The sequence below is a fragment of the Lepidochelys olivacea genome (genome assembly GCF_965140295.1).
Source record: "Lepidochelys olivacea isolate rLepOli2 genome assembly, chromosome: 7".
NCBI lineage: Eukaryota > Metazoa > Chordata > Testudines > Cheloniidae > Lepidochelys > Lepidochelys olivacea.
This window is the reverse complement of record NC_140417.1, coordinates 6,172,787-6,188,675: the sequence shown is the minus strand read 5'-3', so window position 1 is coordinate 6,188,675 and position 15,889 is coordinate 6,172,787. Positions and strand designations below refer to the sequence as shown.

Genomic DNA, 15,889 nt, shown 5'->3' with positions numbered 1-15,889 from the left:
CCCACCGGACTGTGTGCACTCTGGAGATCTCAAGCATGTGACACATTGGATTCCAAGGAAGCTTTAGGGATAGAGGGGGGGAGAGAAAACCCTCCTTGCCCAAGAAGAATCACTAATTGAAACCCGCTGCGGATGTTGCCCATTTTGAATTTGTCACTGCTTCTCTTGAAGTAGTTTTCATTTTGTCAGATGTATGGTTAAAGCGAAATCACCTCCTTGCCAGCTATAAATACAGCAAGCACGTTATTCATAGGGTTGTGGCACAGATTGCTTTAATATGCTGTGAACAAGGAATGCAGTGAACCCAAATTAACACTTATGGCATGACCTAAAATAACGTTACAGCACCGTTCACTTTTTGATTTCATTTTTTAAAGGGGGTTTGTCAAGCATTGTTTAGTCTTCCTTTTTTTAAAAACACCACTCTAGTCTTGCCAATGAAAAGCCATAGGGAACATCCTGGAAACCATCTCTTGTTATAGTCATTAATTAACTCTTCTAGCTTCTTGCAGCACTGAGGATGCTGAGGTTGCTGGGTTGAGTGGGCAGGTGCTCTGTGGTGTTGGTGGCCTCTGATGTAGGGGAGACAGGCCTGCCGATGTGGGGGGGCAAAGGGGAAAATTGCGCAGGGGCCCGGGCGATTTAAAGGGGCCTGGGGGGCTGCTGCTGCAGTAGCGGTGGCCGGGAGCCTCAGGCCCTGTTAAATCACCCGGGTGGGCCACAGATTTCTGCAGAAACTCCCTAATTAGAATGGAGCACTTCGGTTAAGGTATATGCTGCATTGGAAAGGTGACAATTAATGCTTTCTGTTGACTGTGCTTAGAGAATCCCGTAACCCACTTTTAAATGTAATTTAAAGGAGTACTCTACTTATACCATGAGGCGATACCTGAGAAGGGCAAATATATAGCACATCTGGTTCGCTCTCCTGGGAAATCACAGTCAAGCAAATTATTCTGTCCCCCTTAGGAGTGCTACATTTCAGTTCAGACCTAGGGGAAATTTCCACTCTTGGGACCTAAAGAGAGTAAATAAGGTTGAAAAAGCACATGTAGCCAGTGGGGTCTTTTTGCCAGGCTGCAGAGTTTTTAATATTGACTCTTGCCTAAGAGCTGCTAAATTACTCCTCCAAAATAAATGCTGCTGAGCGGGGGTGTTTGCTGGTTTGCATGATTGCTATTTACTAACTATTGATGTTGAGCCTTAACTTGCATTTCCTGCAAGCCCTCTGCACCCAAAGGGCTATGCTGCTCCGAACCACAGCACTTCTACTTGTTGACGTTTTATTTCAGCCTTCTCAAGAAATCATTTGCAGTCTGGGTTCTGACAGCTAATTAAAAACACAAGGCTCTAGTAGTACTGCCTTTCACCTAGGGCAGTGGTTCTCAAACTAGGGTTGCCACTTGTGCAGGGAAAGCCCCTGGCAGGCCGGGCCGGTTTGTTTACCTGCCGCATCTGCAGGTTCGGCCGATCGTGGCTCCCACTGGCCACGGTTCGCGGCTCCAGGCCAATGGGGGCTGCGGGAAGGGCGGCCAGCATATCCCCCGGCCCGCGCCACTTCCCGCAGCCCCCATTGGCCTGGAGTGGCGAACCGCGGCCAGTGGGAGCCGCGATCGGCCGAACCTGCGGATGCGGCAGGTAAACAAACCGGCCCGGCCTGCCAGGGGCTTTCCTTGATCAAGCAGCGGCCCTAGTTTGAGAACCACTGCCCTAGGTGTACTCGGTAGAGCTCACTCGTCCTAGGAAAGCCGTGACTGGTTCAGAGAACTTGAAAATGATGTACAAATGATGAAGCTAACCGATGAAACCCGAGGTAACTTCACATGTAGATTTGTGTGTGCGCGCATGCGGGCAGTCTGATTGGATATTACGTCCTTTGCTTCGAGGAAGACAATTCCTGCACATTATATCCAATGATAATTTTCAAGAAATGGTCTGGTAATGACTCCAGGTAGCTGAAAGCTTTGCAGCGCCTGATAATTTTTTATTTTGACTTTTCTGTTGTCGATGACTCTGACCCTTCCGTGCTTTCGGTAGAATGCGCTTTGAGAAGAGAACCTATTTGTGTGAGTGCAGGAAGGAGCCATGCCCTAGTTTAGCACGGCCTTGTTAGCGCAGTGTTTCTCCACTAATAGAGGACAAGGAGACCAGTCCCGTTTGCCTCCTGTGGCTGCAGAAGGTTTAAAAAGCATTTGTTGGGCTTGGCTGAAGTATCCTGCTCTTAGTAATGTGCATTGTAGCAACGGTGGTTAAACCAGACTGAAGCGGTAGGGGGACCTCTCAAGGCAGCAGTCAAGGAGAGAGGGGAGCCTGCTTTACTCAAGTCAAGTTGAGCAGGGGAGCTCTCCTGCTTTCAGCATGGGCCGGGGAGCTGTGCTTTCCCCTTACTTTAACCTTTAAGCTGAGTTAGGTGCTTGATCTTCCAGTCCTTACTCACGGGAGTAGTGCCACAGAGAGGGCTGAATGATTGGGCCTTAACATGTCTGGAAAGGCCTTTTCAGGAGCAGTGGTGAACCTCTCCATCCGTTGGTCAAGGTATTTTCAGAGTCCAGCCAAAGGTGGGTAAAGCATGTACATAGGACCTGTTTGCCTAACGTGTTTTGGCTGATGAAGAGCTCCCGTTCTGCTCTCTGTCACCCTCCCACAATCCAAGCAGTCTCAGTACGGCTGCTTTTTCTTCACCAGTGCTTGGGAAATCAGGGGCGACCTTCCCTTTGAAATGCGGGCCTTGCTACAGTGATCCAGACCTGTGTCCCCTCGAGGCGAGATGGCTGCTGTGCACTCCCCAGGCGGGCAACCCCTCCATGTCTTTTGGAAACCTAAATTAGCGCAGAAGACTACTTGCTCCATCAGACAGTGAAAAGAAAAGGAGGACTTGTGGCACCTTAGAGACTAACCAATTTATTTGAGCATAAGCTTTCGTGAGCTACAGCTCACTTCATCGGATGCAGACAGTGAACGCTCTGTGCTGATGCTCCAAGGTCTGCACCGGCTTCCAGTCAGATTCTAAGTGGAGTCTAAAATGTTGGTTTTGACCCATGAAACTCTCTGTGGTTAGGGCCCAGGCTGTGGGAGAGAGAGCTGCTTCAGCTGACAGACCTCAGGTTTAAAAGAAAGGGGCCTACTGACAGGCTCCCTTCCCTCTGAATGTCTCACTTCCCCCTACTTTTTGCCCAACAAAGCCCAAGTCTGTTCAGCTTTGGGGTGTGTTGCAAAGGACATCTTGGGCCTTGCAGGAAGGGTTGAGTTGGCTGGTTGTAGGGTAGAAGAGGAAGGCTGGTCCAGAGGTTAGGGCTCTTGTCTAGTGGGAACCTGGGGTCAAGTCCTTGCTTTGCCACAGACTTTGAGCAAGTTGCATAGTCTATCTGTGCCTCAGTTCCCCTTCTGTAAAATGGGGGTGATAGCACTGCCCTGTCTCAGAAGGATGTGGGGAGGATAAATATATTCAAGATTGTGAAGCACTGAAATATTGTTGCAAAGGGTGCCAGATGTGTACCGTACGTAACTAGCTTATTGTTTGAAATGAGCGATCATTGGGGAACCTTTCTTCCAGAGTCCTTCTCTGGGCTCCTGTCTTTTGTGTAGGGGAGAAATTATTTTTTTATTTTTTAATATTGGTGATAGATGCTTTTAATAAATCTAAATACATAAATCCCACTTCACTTCAGTTCTCAACGTCTTTTCCCGTTTACATGGTGTCGGAGGTGCCCAGGATTCTTTGCCACTCCTTCTGGTTCATGGCACAGGTTACAGGCATACACATAGTTTGGGGAGGGCCATGGGGGAGCATTGCTCCCCCAAACTGCAAGTCTCAGGAAGGCGCAGAATTTGTCCCCCCACACACTGCCCCGTTGGCCTGGCTAGAATTGTCTCCCCAAATATAGAAGTCAATCTATCCCTATGGTTATAGGCCCTGGAGTTCAAGTCCTTTTCTCTTCCGTCTTCTCTTGGCAGAGTCTTTCCATTGTATCCTCTATCTTCCATTGCAGTCCCTTTCCTTTGCCGGTCATTCTTCTCCCATTCTTGTCACATGTCTAACTCTCCTCAAATGTGCATTCTCCAGCCAATCCATCAGCAAGAGTCCCAGGTTCATCTTCCCCCTAATTTTTCCGTGCACATTCTGTCTGCCTCCTCTTACCTTACCTTACCTGCCTCAGTATATTGTTGGCTAAATCTAAATACATAAACCCACACTGGAGTTAATTCTTTCTTCGGGGTTCCGCACGGTAGCCCAGGACAAATTGGATCCACCAGCATTTAAAAACTAATCAGTGCCGCCCTATTGACTCTTGCCAACTCTTGCTGCGAGCAGCCCCTGAACAATTCCTAGTCTCAAAATAAGGATGGCCAATAAGGAAGCAAAAACATATTTTACATTTATTTGTTATAAAATAGGCAGTTAGAAAGACAATAAAGGCAGGTAGGGTCCAGTGAGTGGGTAGGGCACTGGACTGGGAATCCAAAAACCTATATTATGTACCCAGCTCTTTCACTGACTAGCTGCGTGACCTTTTGAAAGTCATTCAACCTCTTTGTGCCTCTGTTTCCCCTTCTACCCTTTGTCTTGCCTATGTAGTAGGATTGCCAACCCTCCAGGATTGGCCTGGAGTATCTAGGAATTAAAGATGAATATTTAATTAAAAAGATGTCATGTGGTGAAATCTCCAGGAATATGTCCAACCAAAATTGGCAACCCAACTATGTAGCTGTTTGCTTGTCAAGACATGGGCTCTTTCTCTTTATGACTTTGTGCAGTGCCTAGCACAGTGGGGCCTTGACCTCAGCTGTGGCTGCTAGTCCCTACCTCTAATACAAGTAACTAATAATAGAAAGCAACAGCATTCGTAAGTACCATTAGTTTATCATTTGTACTGGGGAAATGTTTTTGCATCACTATGTGTATTAAAATGAAGTTCTGGGACACCTGTGCTGACCTCTCTCATTTATCGGCAGTGCATGAAAACGTGTGGGGAAGGGTCCCGGTACCGGAAAGTTGTGTGCGTGAATCAGAATAACCAGGAGGAGGACAGCGTGAATTGTGATGTCAGCAAGCGCCCCCCTGATAGGGAGAGCTGCAGTTTACCGCCTTGCGAGTACATCTGGATTACGGGGGAATGGTCCGAGGTAAGCACCGCAGGGACTCTACCGCAGCGCTCCGTGGCGACAGTCGTTCTGCTGATTGGGCTGTGAGCCTCAACATCGTTAGTCTGATCAGGGTCTGAATGTACCCTCTGAACAACAAGAGCCAAACCCTCAGCGGGAGCAAATCAATGGAGTTCCTTTGACTTGGCTGGAGCGATGCTGATTTGCACTAAGCTGAGGATGTGACCAAAAAGCTCAAGTCTTTCCACACAGGAGCACCATCCCCTTGCCCCCTCCCCACAAGAAAAGAAACGGGTTGATGGGCTGGAGCAGTAATTAGTGCCTGCAGCATGGTGCTGGATACTTTAATTATTAGTTTATTTGTTTCTATGTCATTTCTCTGTGGGAGAGAGGAACAAAAGAGAGGATATTAAAAAGTAAAGATCAGTCTCCAGTACAGTCCTGGTTGATAACTTGAAGCGTTTTTATTCCCACATGGATTCCACTTACCGTACAGTGTATATTAAATATGTTTTTATTCCCTTAGTACATATAACATAAGTGAACGCAGTCCAACCACAGCCTCCTGTTTGCACAATTCCACTAGAAATGGATCCTTAGCTGGTGGGAATCTCTCTAACTCCATTGAATTCAGTGGAGCTACACCGATTTCATCAGCCTAGAATCTGGCCTTTGAAGATCAGCTTAATTACTAGATCCTTCTCTTAATCTTAAAAAGAAAAGGAGTACTTGTGGCACCTTAGAGACTAACCAATTTATTAGAGCATAAGCTTTCGTGAGCTACAGCTCACTTCATCAGATGCATATCGTGGAAACTGCAGCAGACTTCATATATACACAGAGAATATGAAACAATACCTCCTCCCACCCCACTGTCCTGCTGGTAATAGCTTATCTAAAGTGATCATCAGGTGGGCCATTTCCAGCACAAATCCAGGTTTTCTCACCCTCCACCCCCCCACACAAATTCACTCTCCTGCTGGTGATAGCCCATCCAAAGTGACAACTCTTTACACAATGTGCATGACAATCAAGTTGGGCTATTTCCTGCACAAATCCAGGTTTTCTCACATCCCCCCCACCCCCATACACACACAAACTCACTCTCCTGCTGGTAATAGCTCATCCAAACTGACCACTCTTCAAGTTTAAATCCAAGTTAAACCAGAACATCTGGGGGGGGGGGGTAGGAAAAAACAAGAGGAAACAGGCTACCTTGCATAATGACTTAGCCACTCCCAGTCTCTATTTAAGCCTAAATTAATAGTATCCAATTTGCAAATGAATTCCAATTCAGCAGTTTCTCGCTGGAGTCTGGATTTGAAGTTTTTTTGTTTTAAGATAGCGACCTTTAAGATAGCGCTCCCCCCCCCAGATGTTCTGGTTTAACTTGGATTTAAACTTGAAGAGTGGTCAGTTTGGATGAGCTATTACCAGCAGGAGAGTGAGTTTGTGTGTGTATGGGGGTGGGGGGGATGTGAGAAAACCTGGATTTGTGCAGGAAATAGCCCAACTTGATTGTCATGCACATTGTGTAAAGAGTTGTCACTTTGGATGGGCTATCACCAGCAGGAGAGTGAATTTGTGTGGGGGGGTGGAGGGTGAGAAAACCTGGATTTGTGCTGGAAATGGCCCACCTGATGATCACTTTAGATAAGCTATTACCAGCAGGACAGTGGGGTGGGAGGAGGTATTGTTTCATATTCTCTGTGTATATATGAAGTCTGCTGCAGTTTCCACGATATGCATCTGATGAAGTGAGCTGTAGCTCACGAAAGCTTATGCTCTAATAAATTGGTTAGTCTCTAAGGTGCCACAAGTACTCCTTTTCTTTTTGTGAATACAGACTAACACGGCTGTTACTCTGAAACTTCTCTTAATCTTGCATATCGTAGCATTTGAGGGCCCAATCCTGCTCACTTTCCTGACCCTAGCAGTCTCACTGACACTCAAAGGGCTACTCATGTGAGGAAAGCGAGCAGGATTTGCCACCTAAAATGTGCAGGAGGCTACATGCCAAGGAAAATTGTCTACTTCCCTTTGGAGCCAGAGCTCACCGCAGAAGGAAATGGACTAATCGCAGATTGTTTCTTTCTGCGTCAAGTGAAGGAGTACTTTCCACTTGAAGAGCAACAGACGAACCTGACAAGGCTGCTGCTGACAGAGCAGAGATGAGAGAGAGAGAGAGAGGCAAAGAAAGAAAGAGAGACTAAAAGGTGGGGCGGGGAGGAGCCCACGAAAATACAGGGGAGAGAAATACAGAGAGAGAGAGAGATTTTTGGAAGGACCAGCCTATGACCCAGCATTCCTCAGTCGTCATATGTTTTTTCTGGAAAAATGTTCCTTCAAATATGAGAGGATCTACCAAAATATCTGCTTCAGTAACCTACTGTGGGTCCAATCCTGCGAACACTTATGCACATGCTTACATTTAGCCATTGCCGTGGGGCTACTCACATGCATAAAGTTGCGTGTGTGCAAGTTTGCAGAATCGAGGCCTATGCTCTCTCTCAGATCAACAATGTGTTCACCCCAGGTGCTGTTAAATTCATAGGCTATAAAGGGGAAGCTACTTATTTTTTTTAACTGCAGACAAAACATCGTCCCTCCTTCTGTAGCCTCCTAGCATATCTTCGTTCCAGTGGTGCAGGGCACGTGTTTACCTCCCCCCCCACCAGCCTTTTCTGAAAATCCTGTAGAAGAACACAGATTCACAGCAGTGTTTTACTGATCGCAGAGGACCACATGCTGCTGCCCTTACTCGTGAAGAGAAATACCGCATCGCACAAGGAGTCCCACCAACATCAGTGGACTCGTGCCTGCAGATTGATAGCAGCTGAGGATCTGTCCCAATGAGACTACTTGTGAACTGAGCTACCATTCAGGGAGAGTAAGGGGCAGGGTGGGGGTGGGGGGCAGAGTGTGACCCACGTCTAATTTTAGCACTTGGTTTTGTAGGTTGCGAATGACCACTACAATAATCAGCAGCCACTTAAGTACTGTACTTTAAAGCGTACCGGTCATTTATTGATCATTCTGAGCACAAGCATATAGAATCCCTCCTCCATAACTGGTGTAAGAATACAAGCTAGCCTTTCTTTTTCCCTGTTTGTCAAAGAGACACTGTGAGCGCCCATGCGCAATGTTAACCAAACTCCTTCATTTTCCCCAGTGCTCTGTGACCTGCGGCAAGGGCTATAAGCAAAGGTTGGTCTCATGCAGTGAAATTTACACCGAGAAGGACCATTACGAGTACGGTTACCAGAATATAGACAACTGTCCTGGCACCCAGCCACCAAATGTCCGCACATGCTACCTTGGGGAATGTCCAGTTTTGGCAACATGGCGAGTTGGCAACTGGGGAAGTGTAAGTTTAATGTTGAGTTGTGGTGCCTGGAGAGAGGCAGTATTACCAAGGGGCGAGAAAGGTTGAAGTTGAGCTGGTGGGTCAAACCATTGGCCCAAAATTGATGCATTGGGTAACACACATTCAGGCAATGGTAGCCTTAGCCTTTGAGATTGTTCCCAAGGGTCCCACACCCAGCAGTCAAACAGCTGACAGCTTCAATGATCACAGCACTGCTGCTGAAGCCAGGTGACTGATAACTCCAGTCACAGAACCGTCGTTGCTTCTCTGATCCCTATGTCCCTTCCTTTCCACTCTCCCCTTCTGTCTTAGCAAGACTGCATGACACAGATCTCTTCCTCCCAGCTCCCCTCCGTGCTCGGCTTGTCTTACTCATGCCTTCCCAGGTAGCTTGTACATCCCAGCAGCCTTTGCACAGGTGGCCAAAAAAGAGGAAGTGATCTTTTGCCTGGGATCTAGCAAAAGCGATGGTTGGCCGTGTGTTTTGGAATGAAATTCACTCACGTGGATGTTCAAGGCTTATTATGTGAATAATTGATATGCCAAAATTTGGCCAAATTTTGAGCATCAACACGTAAAGAATTACACTTTCCTTTCCCCCCTTACTTCAAGTGCTGTGACAGAGGAGTGAAAAGAAACTAGCCTTTCAGTGTAACATTATTATAGTGCCAAACCTATTCTGGATCCTAAACCACCTGCTCAGATTTTAGTTAAAAGATGACAATTCACTTTTTTGAAGACTTTTGCTATTCTTTGAAACGCTGTTTCCCCAGTGGCTTTGATTCATTAACACATCTCGGGCATTTAAGGATATGTATCAAATCTTTATGAGGATTGAGTCAAGCAAAACAGTGTGAAATTTGTCTGACTTAATAGCACTTCTTTTGGGAGTTGCACACACTTCAGAAAGTAAAAATTTGGCTGTTGGTTTGCCCTGTTGTCCTTACCAGACATTGTAAACCATCATGGCTTTGCCAGCCTTTGATTTTCAAAATAATTTAGTGTGGAAATAATTCTCAGCTTTGTTCAAATCCTGGGCCCTGTTCTGCTCCCATAGAAATGTTAGGTTCAGGGACTGATGCAGAGTGATCACTGTGACCCAGGGACAGGCATAAATGGATAATTTATGATTGTCTTTAATATGTGAAGAATGTCTTCGCCATCTTACTGTGCACTAGTTGGGAATAAATTTTCAACAGGAACTAGTGATTCTGGCTGCCCATCCTGAGACACCATAAATAGGCCTGATTTTTAGAACTTAATGGGAGTGCTGGTCCTTTTAAGGTGTCTCCGGTTGGGCACCCAAACATGGAGAGCATCCAGAATCACTCTTAGCTTTTGAAAATTCAGGCCTAGAGCTGCGCAAAATGGAATGGTTTCCGTTTGCAGGATCTGGTGTAAACACTCCCTTTGGTTTCAGTCCTTACCCCTAAAATTCCTTTTGAGTTTGGGTTTCAAAGAGAGCCCAGGTATAGCCACCATTTCACCTGCTCTCTTGCACGGTTTGGATATGAAATCATAAATGAACCCATGTTTGTTCAAAGGGGCCTTTCTGTGACCCGGAGCTGAGCTTCACATTCGTAAGCAAAGACTTGCTTGGATTCTGACTCCTTAATGAATGTTTCTCTGTCGCGCATCCCTGCTGGCGTGAAACAATGTCAATCCACTGGATTGGGCAAGTGGAACAAGCAGCCACTGGACTCTTTGCTTGAGCATATGGTTCACTTGAACCATTTCTGCCCCAATCCAGCAAAGCACTTTAAGGCTGGTGAGTAGTCCTGCTGAAAACTGTGGGACTCCTTGTGTGTCTAAAGTTCAATGTGTGCTCGCATGCTGTGCTGGTTTGGGGCCTTGGCAATTTGATTGTGACCAGCCGTCTGTGTTTTACCGGCCTAGCACCATAAGCTCCAGTCATGGCACAATACTTACCGTGCTTTATTTTATAGTGCTCGGCGACTTGTGGCATTGGAGTGATGCACCGGTCAGTGCAATGCTTGACCAATGATGACCAGGCGAGCGCTTTGTGCCATGCTGATTTAAAACCCGAAGAGAGGAGGACATGTCACAACATCTATGATTGTAAGTCTACAGATTGGTGCTTTGCACTTACGGTGGAGCCAGAGAGGCACCGAGCGCCTGCAGCTCCCATTGACTTCCGTGAGGGCCGCAGTCCTCGGCACTTCCCGCATCAGGCCCTTGATTCAGAAAAGCGCTGAACATGTGTGTGATTTCACTGGAACCACTCCCATGCTAAAAGTTAAGCATATGTTTAGATGCTTCACAGGCTCAGGGCCTAAGCGCTCCCAGAAGGAATGGTGATGTACAATGACAACTTGACTACAACTATTTCAGTGTCATTTCAGGTGAATTACCAAGCAGCTGCCAAGATGTTAAAAGACTCAAAGGTGTCATTGAAGATGGTGAATATTACCTGAAAGTGAAAGGAAGGATATTAAAGGTGTGTTTCTGCAATCTATTCTGCATTTCTTGAAGCTGCAAGATTATCTTCCACCATTGCGTTTCCCACCATGCTTTTTACAGTCAGTGTCTGACAAAATTATGATCTCTTTCACTCTCAGATATATTGTGCTGGGATGCAGACTGGCAGCCCAGAGGAGTATGTGACTCTTGTCAGTGGGTATGCGGAGAATTTCTCTGAAGTGTACGGCTACAGGTAAGCAATCTCTTGGTTCTGAGCTTCATGCCGCTTTGTTTTCCATGGCAATATTTTCCTGTCATGAGTAGAAAGGGTTTTCTTTTGATTTAGATTACATAACCCGACCGAATGTCCGTATAACGGGAGCAGACGAGAAGACTGCCAGTGTAGGAAAGATTACACAGCAGCTGGGTTTTCTGCCTTCAGCAAAGTCAGGCTGGACCTGAACACAATGCAGATAATAAGTGAGTAAAAAACAGGGTCTCTCTTAACCAAATGGAGCTGTAAGGACAGACAAAGAGAGGGAATTCAGTGTGCCATGTTCTTGGGCTGTCTTGTGAAAGACCTTCTTTCATTTTATACCTGATCACCCCAAATCATTCAAATGTAGAGCTCATCAGATCTTTCCCCTGAAAAGCAGTTTAGGTGCACTAGGAATGATTAAACTATATCACCTTAAGACAGGAAAAAATACAAAATAATGACTGTTTTCTCATTCCTTTGAATTATCTGTTACCATGCTGTGAACTCAGCCTGGTTTATGCATTGGTTTGTTGATATTTTTATATTAAATTGGAATCGAATTGCAAATATAACCCTGGAGAACCTGGCCCTGCATCTCTCTCTCACTCACACATGTCATTAGCTGCAATTGCAGGATAGGGCCCCAGGGATTCAGAGATGCTCATCCCTGCGTGGAGCACCCCGGTATATAACTCCCAGTGGTGCAACTAAAACTGAACTCTGCACTCTTTAAGGGCCTGATCCAATGGCCATTGAAGTCAATAGGAGGATTTCTCTTGACTTCCGTAGGCAATGAGCCAACCCTAGGGAACCAGTCTTACTCCTGTTGAAGGCGATGGGAGCTGTGCTACTGGCTTCGGTGGGAGGAGGATGAGACATATAAATCCTATGTCTGCCATGCCCATGGACGCTGGGGGTGTATGTCTGGTGGCCCACTGAGATTGACTCCAAGAGGAGCGCCACACACCTACGTCTAAGGGTAGAATTTGGCTGGGTATCACTTTTCAGTAAATATTTTAAAAATACACCATAGTATTAGTACTGGCATTGAGGGGGCAAAGATTGCAGATTTTTAAAACGGCCGGATAAACCAATCTCACATGATTGCTATCACTTCCTTTGCAAATTGCTAGGCACCCTGGCAATATCCCCACCATGTGAGCTATAGAATCTAGGAGGTTCCGATTTTCAAAGGAGCCTAAGGGGATGAGACACCCCAGTCCCATCGAAATACAAAAGGAAATGGCCATTTAATCTCCATAGACGCCTCTGAAAATCCCAGTCTGATTTGTCATACGTTATTTTAAATCAATCAGCTGGAATTTTTCACGAAGCCCTTCTAACTTTGAAACAATAGTTTTGTTCTGTTCCACTGCCTTGTTTTGTTTAAGGGAAAATATACACTTTGGATGTTCATATGTTTTGTGTTACTGGTGGGTTCAGATTACTGGGAAATTTTCTGCTGTGAGAATATAACCAAAACCATTATGTCCGTGTTAGTTGTTTTTTTCTACACAATCAAATTCATCAAGGTATTTGAAGACATGTGCAACTTTCAATATGTGAGGACCCCCATTTGGGTCAGTGCGTTACTCGTGTGCGGAATGTTACACGTGTTCTTAAGCAGCCTGCTGAACTGGGGTTTTACTGCTGCAAAGCCAAGAGACAAGATCTTGCTGAACTCCCTAGAAAAATGTATAAAAGCAAATTGCCCAGATGTCCTGGTTAGCAAATAACGTGTTCAAATTTCTCTCTCTCCCCATCTGCCCTCTCTGTGCTGCTCACCAAATAATTTTCTCAGCAACTGATTTACAGTTTGCACGGACACATGATGGTCGACCTGTTCCTTATGCCACTGCGGGGGACTGCTACAGTGCAGCCAAATGCCCACAGGTATTTGACAATAATATTTCTTAGGGACTGGCTCCATTTATTATGTTCAGACTTTATATTAATTACTCTTGATCACATCAGCCCAGCTCCAACAACTGTCACATTCTCATCTCAGCAGTCTGAAACTTTCTTTTGTCTGTACAAAGTGTACTTTCTGTTCTGCAAACAGCCATTGGGTTTATTGGGAGACAACCAGCGGGGTTCAAAAAGAGACATTCCATAAAGCCAGGCCTGATCCAACACGGGGAGGCAGAACTGACAATAAAGGGGAAACGAGAGTAAAAAAAAAAAAAATGATTGGGGAGGTTTTGCCTGATGCAGTTTGCACTGGTGGGATCTATCAATCTGGGATACTTACCTGGCCCCTGACAGTAGTATCTATGCATCTTGCTTTCTTTAATGCATTTATCCTCACAGCACCCCGGGAGATAGGGCAGTACTATTACCCCACTTTTCAGATGGGGCACAAAGAGACTAAGTGACTTGCCCAGGAAGTCTGTGGCGAACAAGGGAATTGAACCTGGATCTCCCAAATCCCTGGCTAGCACCTTAAGCTCTGAACCATTCTTCTGCTAGGTTGAGCTATTAGATCAGTGGTTGTCAACCTTTTTCATTTGCGGACCCCTAACACATTTTGGATGGAGGTGCGGACCCCTTTGGAAATTTTAGCCATAGTCTCCGGACCCCCAGGGGTGCGCAGACCACAGGTTGAAAACCTCCATTCTCTGCTAACAACAACCTTTTGCAGACCCATTAGACATAGTCTGTGGACCCCAGGGTTGAAAACCACTGTATGAGACAGTCAGAGGTGTGTGATGTAGCGGAATTGCAGGGGTGGGTCTGGGGTTGAGCAGCAGATCTGTGAATCATCAGCATAACAGTGATGCTTCACGCTATTCGAGTGGCTGAGGGCACACAGGCTGGCTGTACAAAGAAAAAAGGGGAGAGTCAAGCAGGGAACCTCAAGGGACTTCTGCACAAGAAGAACAAGAACAAGGATGGAGATCAAGATAGTACGGTCACAGGGTGCTAAGGCGTAGAGAGAGAGGACAACTTTACCAGCCAGGCCAAGAAGAATGCAACCAAAGAGGGGGTGTGGCTGGAAAGGGGACAGAGCCAAACAGTAGGCGATCAAGGAGAAGGAAGTCAAGTGAGCAGGAATAGGGATCATGCACTTGAGAAGCCAAGAGGCAAAATGGAGGATGGAGATGGGCTTGTCATGAGGCTTGCAGGAAGGTTTTTGGAGGCCGGAGGGAATGTGGCGTATCTGAAGGCTAAGGGGAGAGTGGTTAAAGAGGGTGGAGAGCGGGTGGAAGAAGAAGGTTGAGAGTTGGAAGGGAATGGGGCATTTAGGAGAGAGGAGCAAGAGAGACACCTCAAGTTGGAGATCAGGTTGAAGGAGACCGTGCTGGGAAAGGTGTGTGAAGAGAAAGATTGAGGCAAGTGAAAGGCAGTGGAGAGAGTCCTCCTCAGATAACACACGTGTTCCCACAGAAAATGCAAGCAAGAGGAAGTTGAGAGTCAGAAGCAGAAAGGGGCCAGCTGGGGGTGTGGGCACAGGTGCAGCCAGTGAGCAGCAGAGCAGTTTGGCAAGGAAGATGGTGGCGCTGAAGGCAGAATCCATCAGTCTACTGACGTCTGTGTGATCTCCTGGTCTCCGCGGCTGGGGAGCAGTGCGCTGGTGTTGGGGCACACACAGCAGAGGGAGAGGAGGGCAAAGGGGCCAAGTGTGGAGATGTTTTTGCAGCCTGCAGAGGAAAGAGAGGGAAGGACAGGCCCAGTGAGCTGGAGAAGTTTGGTTGTGACCAATATGCACATTTGGAAATGCTCTAGCATGCAGGGGGCGCTGGAATGGGAGGCCAGGGGGTCACGGCCCTCCCACTTTTTACCCATTGACGGGAAGGGGAGGGTGGAGAGGAGCGAGTGGGGGGCGGGATCTTAGGGGGAAGGGGTGGTGCAAGGATGGGGGAAGGGTCGGGGTGGGGATGGGGCCTCTGGAGGGCAGAGGCGGTGCGAGGGCAGAGCCTCCGTTCGGGCGCTGGTAGCCCCTCCCCCACTTTTAGGGACCTTCTGCCACTCCTGCTAGCATGTAGTAGCTTCACCCTGACGTATACAGTGGTGTACACTGTATTGAAATACAATGGGTCAGGAGAAGGCCTGTTTACATTATGTTACAGGTGCCTCATTTAGCCTTCTAGGTGTCATCAGCTTCCAGCACAACCAGCGTATAACACTGTTGAATTCTGGAATAAGAATAACGAGTGATCGGTTCTGAGAGTAAGAACTTGTTTCTCGACCTTCGTCATAGTCGGAGGGTCTGGGAGCGAGGTTTAGTGAATAAGGAGTCCAGGAAGCTGACGGAGGAAGAGAGGTCTCTCCATTTCCTTGCCTTCCAAGCTGATGTCTTTCTGTACAGCACCATGTCTCAGGGATTGACTTGTTACTTCAGGAACGTTCATGAATGTTGATTTCTCTCCACCTAAGTAGATATTTGGCATTTAATGTACTCGCTACCTCGGGAAATTCACATTCCCGAGGTAGTGAGTACATGGAGCACAGCTAGCCGCGATCTGCCTTTTCCTAGCAGAGCAGCCATCTTGGACTCCAGATCAGGCTGAGATAACAGCCAGCAGATTCACGGACTCTGTGTTAGGTGGAAAGGGGTATTTCAAAGCGCAAAGTCAAGTGGGTGTTTGCTAATGGGAGTTATGCATAGGCATCAAGTGTCGACTTACCCCTTCATTTTTTGAGCATTTTTTGCTTCTGGAAATAGAAGGCGAGTTAAGTTAAGGACATACCTAAAAACCAAACAAAACAGAGTTTTGATTTTGATTTAAGTTGGGGTG

General features: G+C 46.7%; 1 protein-coding gene across 5 annotated transcripts in view; it reads left to right on the top strand.

Moving 5' to 3' along the window:
* The window catches only part of ADAMTS9 (ADAM metallopeptidase with thrombospondin type 1 motif 9), a 141,401-nt gene that overhangs the window by 113,853 nt on the left and 11,659 nt on the right, over nucleotides 1-15,889 (top strand). For 4 of the 5 annotated variants that reach the window (XM_084633186.1, XM_084633185.1, XM_084633184.1 and 1 more), the window contains 7 exons: nucleotides 4,954-5,124; nucleotides 8,276-8,470; nucleotides 10,417-10,549; nucleotides 10,834-10,928; nucleotides 11,050-11,144; nucleotides 11,238-11,371; nucleotides 12,952-13,043. In XM_084633186.1, the coding sequence (XP_084489312.1) occupies nucleotides 4,954-5,124; nucleotides 8,276-8,470; nucleotides 10,417-10,549; nucleotides 10,834-10,928; nucleotides 11,050-11,144; nucleotides 11,238-11,371; nucleotides 12,952-13,043 (915 nt within the window). Of the gene's footprint in view, nucleotides 1-4,953; nucleotides 5,125-8,275; nucleotides 8,471-10,416; nucleotides 10,550-10,833; nucleotides 10,929-11,049; nucleotides 11,145-11,237; nucleotides 11,372-11,939; nucleotides 12,321-12,951; nucleotides 13,044-15,889 lie in introns of those variants that run through there. The other variant, XM_084633187.1, reaches the window with a different exon arrangement.